The sequence below is a fragment of the Trypanosoma theileri genome (genome assembly GCF_002087225.1).
Source record: "Trypanosoma theileri isolate Edinburgh chromosome Unknown TM35_Tth_19_V1, whole genome shotgun sequence".
In the NCBI taxonomy this organism is placed as follows: domain Eukaryota; phylum Euglenozoa; class Kinetoplastea; order Trypanosomatida; family Trypanosomatidae; genus Trypanosoma; species Trypanosoma theileri.
This window is the reverse complement of record NW_021639861.1, coordinates 248,112-256,938: the sequence shown is the minus strand read 5'-3', so window position 1 is coordinate 256,938 and position 8,827 is coordinate 248,112. Positions and strand designations below refer to the sequence as shown.

Here is an 8,827-nt window from a genome sequence, read left to right as displayed (position 1 = left end):
TGCAGTTCCTTCACCACCTTTTCGTCCTCGTAAAACAGCACTGTACCAGCACCGGGAAGAAAAGACTTGTTTACTTTCTGTTCTGTGGCAGCGAAGGCCTCTGCGGGAATCATGGGCTTTAGTGTATTCTTCACAATTTCCCACAATTTCTTGTGGTGTTCCCCATAAAGAAGAAGAACCCGTGAAGACTGGGAGTTGAATGGTGATGGGGATTCCTTTACCACCGCCTTTATTAACTCGGTCACCTTTTCTTCTTTCAGAGGCAATTTCTTACCCAACGCATAAATTGAGCGGCGTCCCTTCAAAGCTTTCAGCACTTTATTTGTCATTATTATTTTTTTATTTGACAGTTGGCTTTTACGTGTAGATTTGCGATTTGTGTGCTTGTAGTCTACACACAGTACATGTGATAGAAGCAGAAAAAAAAAGGAAGAAAGGAAGAAAGGAAGAAATAAATAAATAAAAAGAGATGAAAGGAGAGGGAAAACAACGGAAAGAAACAAAAAAGATAATCAAGAGGGAGAACAACTCACTACACGTCCGGAGTTATTTACTGTAAGACTAATGTTGAAATGTATTCATTAAATATATGTCAAGGTTGCTATGATCTGGTATATGCAGATCCAGTGGTTTCTTTCAGCCATCCATTGATTAGTGCGATCTCTACCAATTTCTTACAACACTCATCTTGCCATCCGGCAAAGGCATTGTACCATATAGGATTATTGCGCATCTCTCGTTGTACATTTTCTACTGTATTGTTGGTAAATTTGCCTAATGCACAGAGTGCTGCTGCTGCCGCCGTTTCTGCTTCTATTTCAGTTATAACAGTTGTACGCACATCATCATCTTCCTGTGGTGTTTTCTCCTTATCACAAATATTATCTCCAGTATGAGTAAGAAATATTGGTGCTGGTGATGCTGTGGGAGAAGAAAGCAATGGAGGGAAATCCTCTTTTTCACAATCAGAAGTGAGTGAAGATCCAGTAGTGTTAGACTCTAACGGATCATGTCGTTCTTCTTGTAGTGTATCACACCCGTTATCATGTTCTTGAGATGTTTTGTTTAATAGTGCTGTTGGCAATTGTACAAGATAGGAACCTTTGTTAGACTCTATTGAATCGATATTTCTCTCATACACTATACCTTGTTGATCTTCTTCTTTTTTAACTTGTGTCCTATTCTTCTCTCTTCTTTTTTTGTTATCTCGGAGTCTCCATATCCTTTTTTCGATAAGACACATACGATGACCAAGTATACGGCGTGCACTGTGATCCCTATTGCATAGTACTCTATACAAAACTTTTGTTGCAGTATATGCGCTCTGCAGTCGGCATGGATGAATTATACGGACATAATTGTTGATTTCCAGATGTTGAAGTGCTTCCAGCACTATGCGTTCGAGTTCACCCCACCAGGGTTGTGTTTGCCCCTCATGGTAACTAGTGATGGCATCCTCTGTTAGGCGATCACATGAGACCCGCAACGAACTATGTCCCTTTATTTGCACTACTCCATTATTATTATTATTATTATTATTATTATTATTATTATTACTATCAGTATTAGTGTTATTATTATTAGTATTAGTAGTATTATTTCTTGTTGTTGTTGCTGCTGCGGCCGCGGCGGTTGCAGCGACTGTTGTTGCTGTTGTTGTTGGTGTCATTGGATTGGTGGATAATACACTTGTGTACGATCGTGATCCAATAGAAAGTGGTGAAACAATTCGTGCCTCATTGCCTTGCGTAACTGAAAGAACTGCGGGTGAAGACATTCGATGAGGATTGGCGTACTTTAGTGATGGACTTTGGGCGATGTCCGTTTCATTTACCGCCGCTGCTAAGAATGATCCCCCACCTCCTACTACTACTGCTGGTGCTGCTGTTGCTGTTGTGGATGATGTTGATAATGTTGTTGTTTGGAGATTTATAAAGTTAGGTATACATGGTATTGAAAACGGTGAGGTTATCGTTTGTGCGGGACTCAGTGGTGATAAGAGACGATCTCGTTTATGGACTTCCTCCTCCACAGCCTCATAGCCGGTGGCGAGAATATGTACAATGCTGGCAATGGTCCGTTGTCCATCTATAGTTTTAAACACATCATGTACAGCTAAATCCGCCCATTCAAATAACTCCGGTGAATACTCGGCAATGGGAATAGGCACTTCATCTAATGAGTGAGAGGGTGGTGGGTGGGGTTGGACCATGCGGCCTACATGAAAGGAATGCATTTCAGAAAGACGTACAGATAAAATACGTTCCTTTAATGACATTTGCTCTTGTTGTTGTTGTTCTTCTTCTTTTTCTTTTTCTTTTTCTTCTTCTTGATGATAATAATGATGATGGGATGATCGTTTCGATTTATGTGGTATACATTGTCCATTATCTATAGTAGATTCTCTTTCTACCTTAATGGCTGCCTCATCACATGACAAACATGCATATAAGGTTTCAATCATTTGTTCTAATGGTGTCCAATGTAAAGCGGCGGGATCCTGCAATGGTGTTAAGAAGACATTCACACGTGTCATCCCTTTAATAGATGGAGATGCGAAATCATCACTTGTTGGCATTGGGGCAAACACTGTACTTGCTGTAGGTGTATTCATAATACTCCCATTCCCAACAGAGGCAACAGTTGTAGGAATGGTAAAGGAATGTAAATCCACAGCACTACTACTACTATTATTATTATTATTATTATTATTATTATTATTATTATTATTATTATTATTATTATTCTCTCCACATCGCTGTGCATGTCCACCACCCGTTGTATCCGTTGAGAGTTCCATCTCCGGTTTTGTATGGCGAAAAGATGAAAAGGAATAACATGAAAACGTCCCTGTACGGGCGAGTCCACGAGACATATATCCATGCAATTCCTCCGCCTCTCGCAGTTCACCAATAATACTCGTCAACACCACACTATATGGTCTTACCAGTCGTTCAGTAAGTAAGGCATTACTAGTCACCAGTGATGGATCCACCGCAAAGACAAAACAAAGTGAGTAACGCAAGGTCTTGCGTTGATAGTGTACACCCGCAATCTCTTCAGGATAGAAAAGATAAAATAAACCGGATTCGGCTTCATAAAGATACAAAACACGACGACAGAATTCAGATCTTGGCACAAATACATCACTAAATCCATTCAGACGATCAGAAGCACAAGACTCATGAGGGGATGAGGCACTATTTGTAGTAGAATGGTTAATATGATTATTATTCATACCCCCACCTCTAACATACATCTTATTCGAATAAACATCATAATTGTTCACATCTTCACTTTTGTGGGTCTGTGAAGGAGTCTCAAAGGGATTCACAGGGGCATAACAGTGTATGTACGGTCCCTTCACTACATCCAGTGCTATGAGCAATACACTCTGGAGACGGAACATCCCTAAATCACACACATGCACAGAGACTGGAACAATGAGAGTGAAATAGGGAGAGGGAAAGAGAAGTATATATATATATATATATATATATATATATATAGAGAGAGAGAGAGAGAGAGAAAGAAAGAGTGATAGAAAGATAATAAAAGTACTACAAAAAAGAAAGGAAATGGACGAAAAGAAAAAAAAAGGAAAAATATAAACAATACTTGTTTATATAAACAGTAGTAAGTGAGAAGATGGATAAAAAGCCAACAGTAGCAATATTAGCAGTAGTAGCAACAGAAATGATGAGTACAATAATGGAAATACCAGTACTCCCACACACCTCGTATTTCCCCTTCTATTGGGTATAATACACTCAGAAGAGCGAAAGGAAAAATTATAACAACAATAAAAAGAATTCTGTATTAATAATTATAAACAGTGAAAGTAAATATACGCGAAAGCAAGAAAAAAAAAAAAATGAAATACTTTAGCTTTCAAAACTACCAATTATACATGGCATAAATATATGTATATATATAATTTTTTTTTTATTCTACAGAACTTCCAGAGAAAAAAAAAAAAAAATGAGCAATGCTCTAAGTGATACATCCCTTATCCAAGTTACACTCGTTTCTCTTTTTTTTTTTTCTATATGAGTCACCGGAACGGGGGGAATAGAATAATAATAATAATAATAATAATAATAATAATAATAATAATAATAATAATAATAATAATAGCATTCGTATTATTTTTTTTTTTGGTTATTGAAGGGATCCTCAGAGCATCCTTAATGAGTAGCAGCTGCAGTTACATCCCCCACCCTCTCTTCCACAAGAACAAAACAAAAAAAAAAGAGAAAAAGAGAAAAAAAAGAAAGAAAACTGTATACATTTCTTATTCTTTATCTATCCATCTATTCATGATGCTGTTGTGTACCCAGGGTATTATCCCCATGTTCATTCCCAGAAGTAGTGGTCCTATCATTGTCCATAGTAGTATTAATAGTATTAATAGTAGTAGTATGAGGATATATCTTAGGATCTGGAGAAGAAGAAGAAAACTCATCCATCTCCGGAGAAACACCCCCGCGTTGTAATTTTGTGATTTGACGATGAACGGCACGAAGAGATTCATTTCGTTGACGCACCATTTCTAATAATTCCTCATTTAATCGCCGCACATCCCTTTTTTGTCTTTCCAATACTTCCTTTTCACGTTGTGCCTTTTCCATCCAACTCTTATCATCATCATCCCGTTCAATAGTGAGATAGACATCGGCATCATGTAGTTTAGATTCCATTACACGTTTTTCTAATTCAAAATAGGCGGATTGTAATTGTTGTAATTGTTGAGATAATTGGGTATATCGTTTTTCTGAGATATCACGATCCGACTCTAATCTCTCTATATTTCTTGACATGAAATTTACTTTATCTACGGCTTCACGTCTGGCCATTTCTGCCCGTTGCATTTGATCTCTAGCCTTATCGGTATTATTACATTCTTCATCTAATGCTTTGCGAAGTGTTGTCACTACTTCCTCCAACTCATTTACACGATCTTCATAATCTTTTACAATTTGTGTACTTTCCTTTAATGTGGCCTTACGATCTTCTCGTACACGGTGTAATTCTGAGAGGAGTTCCTCCTTTTCTCGTTGTACCGATCGTGTTTTTTCGATCTTATCATTTCGTTCCTTTTCGAGTTGGGCATGTAATAATCCAATCTCTTCTTGATATTGTACGACTTGTTGAGCTAATTGCTTTTGTTTTTGTTCTTGTATAGATTTCTCTCTCTCTGTTTCTTCTTCATTAAGTGATATGGTGTTAGGGGTAACTTCCATAGAAGCCACATTAAAGGTATCCTGTGATGCCTGTACCTCAACAATCTTTTGAATTAAGGTTTCATTACTTTTCTGTAAATGTCCCAATTCATCTCTTAAATCATCTACTTGTCGTAAAAGACGTTCACGAACACTTTCACTATTACTTAATGCTGTTTGTAATTTAAGTTTCTCTGCAATTTCCTTTTCATACGCTTTCTCTATTGTTTCTACCTTACGACGCAGATGTTGAAGTTCTTCTGTTGATACCACTTCAGTTGCACGAAGTTCCATGAGTTCCTCATTTGCAGCAGCAAAATTAAGTTGATATAATAATCCTCCTTGTCGAACTAATTCTAACATCGTAGTAAGATATTCCTGTTCCAGTAATACACGACTGTAGGCTTCATCTCTTGTGTAATCGCATAGTAACTGTTCCCACAAAAAGTCATCATCAATAACAGGATTACTTTTATCAATGGTATTGTTATTATTATTATTATTACTATTATTATTGGCACTATCAGTTTCTTTTCTTGCAGAGGATGCATGAAGAAATAATACGGTTATACCTAATAAATCCCGAAAGTACCGTAATCGCATATAATAACGCTCTGAAGTTTCCGTTTCTTCTAATAATAATTGTTCTAATTCTGTGATATCACGTCCTTTTGCTGCTGTTTCCTTTTTGAACTCTGTTACCTGTTGAGCCATCTTTGATAATCTTAACAAGAGATTCACATTTGTTTGCTTCTCATTAAGATAATCCGCCCGTGCCTTTTCTAATTGAGTGGTGAGTTCACGTTCACGTTCGGCTGTGGAGTTTTCTCCCCGTTCCACACGAAGTAATGTGCGAGTGGCTGCCAAGTCTGATTGTGTGATATCTAATGCGTTTGTCTTTTCCACCAATCGACTCTGCAATTCCTCTAATTGCCGTAATGTATCCATGTGTTCCTGCTGAAGTGTTTCCATTTGTTTCTGTAAAGCATTACGGGTCTTGTCCACATCCTCCCGCTTTCGCCGCTCTTCTTTGATATCTTTTGTTAATTTCTCCACACGAAGTTCCAAATCTTCACGACGACGTGAGGGCTCTGCAATCACAGCAAGCGGGGCTGGTGGTTGTAGTGATGATGAGATTAATGTCTGAGCCGCAGGAGTCTTAGTGGACCATCCTCTAGTTGAAATTCCTTCTACTCCTTTTTGTTGTTGTTGTTGTTGTTGTTGTTGATAGTGTTGGACTTGTGGAGGTGAAGTCTCTCGCCGTACGGTTTCTTCACGATATCGTCGTCGCCACTCTTGTAGTTCACTATCTTTATTAACAAGTAATTCATTTAATTTCATTACTTCTCCACGTTTCTGTGCGAGTTCCTCACGAAGTGCGGTTGTTGTTGAGATGAGTTGTCGCTGCAGTTGATTTTTCTCTTTATGTAGTTGGGCGTTTGCTTCTTCTAAATCCGATGCTCGTCTCTGTACAGCCACCATTTCTGTTCCTGGCACCATTGTTAACAAGGAGGCTCGCAAAATAGATAATTCCTGTTGCAATTCATCTCTCTCTCGACGGAGGGCGCAGATCTCATCATGATGAACTTCTGCTGCCTTTCCTTCTTCTAATTGTAGTGTTAGTTTCACAATTTGTTGTCGTAAGGAGGCGATAAGTTTTTGAAATTGTTTATCCTCATTTACAGTAGCCACATTAATCACCTTCTTTGCCACTCCAGCAAATCTTAATGTGTTGAGTGTCTGTTGATAACATGCCGCACTTGGAGCCACTGTAGCCAACATAATAGTTTTACTATTTCCACCCAAACTATCAGCGAGAAGCCATGTGAGTACACTATCACGATACGCCGGCACCACATTCCGTCCTGCTTGTTTATCTGTGAGTTGCAACATCACACGTCCAAGTGTGGTGAGAGATAAATTAATATTCCGTGCCTCTTCAAAGCGATCTCCAGTGGCACCAGACTGCGATACCCGTTCACTACCAGCAAGATCCACTAAACTAACTTTACACACACGTGTCTTGGGTACTACCACATCTGCTGTTCCTACAAGAGAAATACGTGTAATGTGTAGTTGTAATAAGGCGTGACTACGACTACTGTGTTCATTCATTCGGGTCTCTGCAGTGGCCCGTTCACGCAATCCACTCACGAGAAGCCGCATGGCCGCCTTCGCATCTCGTACCTTCACAAGTGAAAGACCCTCTACAAATGGACCACGTGTGGGATGTTGACGAATACGTAAAGAAGAAGAAGAAGAACCGGATGTAGAAAATCCACCACCACCACCACCGCCCATAGTTGTACTATTATTCGTATTCATATTAGTATTAGTATTAGTAGTAATAGTAGTGTTAATAGTAGAAATACTTGTATTCGTTGTAGGACCTGCACTACCACTACCACCCGTAGTAGAAAGAGCCGTACTACTAGATGTCACGGCATAACTACTACTAGCCTTATGGAATGATCCACCACTGGATGTATTTTCTTTATTAGCACTATGAAGAAGTAAATCTCTTACTCGTTCACAGTAAATCTCTAAAAACCCACATTCCACATTAAATGAAACACTTTCATCTTCTTCACGTTCCTTTCGCATCATATCAAAGAGATCTTCACATAAACGAGGTAATATACCACGATCGGTAGAGTTTATAGTAAACCCTTCAGGTGGTCCCATCATACTATGTGTCTTTCCACTTCCTGTTTGTCCATATGCAAAGAGACAGGAGTTAAATCCCGTCATGGCAGATTCATACATACGTGGACCAATGAAATCATACACAGAGGACTGATCATCATATTCCGGAACCTCTGCAAAACACGGTAAATGAGCAAACTGCAATCGTGAAGCCGCAGCCGCCGCAGAGGAGGAGTCTGTTAATCCAGTGATACTACTACTCCTACTCGTACTTACCGTTCCCATTCCAGGAATAATAGATCCCGCACGGGAGACGGCCACGGAAGACATTCCATCTATGAAAGAAATTCGTGGAGACTGCGTTGGTGGAGAAACACCAGACATGCACAGCGGCAACACATGCGGTGGAATACTCCAGAAGATTTTATCAAATGAAAAGGCGTGTTGTTGTCCACTACCGCAGACATTACTACCGACATCTGTGAGAGTAATGCTGTGGGTATCGGGAACTGTCACTGTACACTCTAATGGGGATTCGCGTGTGTTGAATGGACGAACACGAACGGCCACAAGTACTGCAGATGTCTCAGAGGCCATGGGAATGAATCCCTCTACTTTTTCTTTTTTCTTTTTTTTTTCTTTTGGTTTTTCACTATATCAAATCTATTTCTTTTTATACGTTCTTATCTCTTCTCTTTTATATATACGTATATAAATACGTATTTTTTTTTTTTTTTACTTTTTATACTTTCTTCTTCTTCGTCTTCTTTTTTTTGGTTATTTGTTGTGGTTTATTTATCTTTTGCTTTTTCTATTTACACCCAAATCCCTCTGATATTCTATGAAATATGGGTGTACTGTTTGCGGTGAGACTGCCTATTGACGGGCAAACAGTGACAATATCCTCACATTATCCATATATATATATATATATATATATATATTTATTATGAAGATAG

At 38.7% G+C, this 8,827-nt stretch overlaps 3 protein-coding genes across 3 annotated transcripts; all 3 read right to left on the bottom strand.

Annotated features, from left to right (window-relative positions):
• Positions 1-2: 2 nt before the first annotated feature.
• On the bottom strand, positions 3-329 carry TM35_000191980 (nitroreductase; the record flags this gene model as incomplete). Its single annotated transcript, XM_029026696.1, has 1 exon — positions 3-329. A coding segment is annotated over one exon (327 nt), but the record flags the coding sequence as incomplete, so codon positions are not given.
• A 272-nt stretch (positions 330-601) lies between these two features.
• Positions 602-3,409, bottom strand: TM35_000191970 (uncharacterized protein; the record flags this gene model as incomplete). Its single annotated transcript, XM_029026695.1, has 1 exon — positions 602-3,409. The coding sequence occupies one exon, from the start codon at positions 3,407-3,409 to the stop codon at positions 602-604; it is 2,808 nt and encodes a 935-aa protein (XP_028882019.1).
• Positions 3,410-4,313: 904 nt separating this feature from the next.
• Positions 4,314-8,465, bottom strand: TM35_000191960 (putative kinesin; the record flags this gene model as incomplete). The annotated part of the gene is made up of 1 exon (XM_029026694.1): positions 4,314-8,465. One exon carries the CDS (start codon positions 8,463-8,465, stop codon positions 4,314-4,316), a length of 4,152 nt encoding a protein of 1,383 aa, XP_028882018.1.
• Between the last annotated feature and the right edge of the window lie 362 nt (positions 8,466-8,827).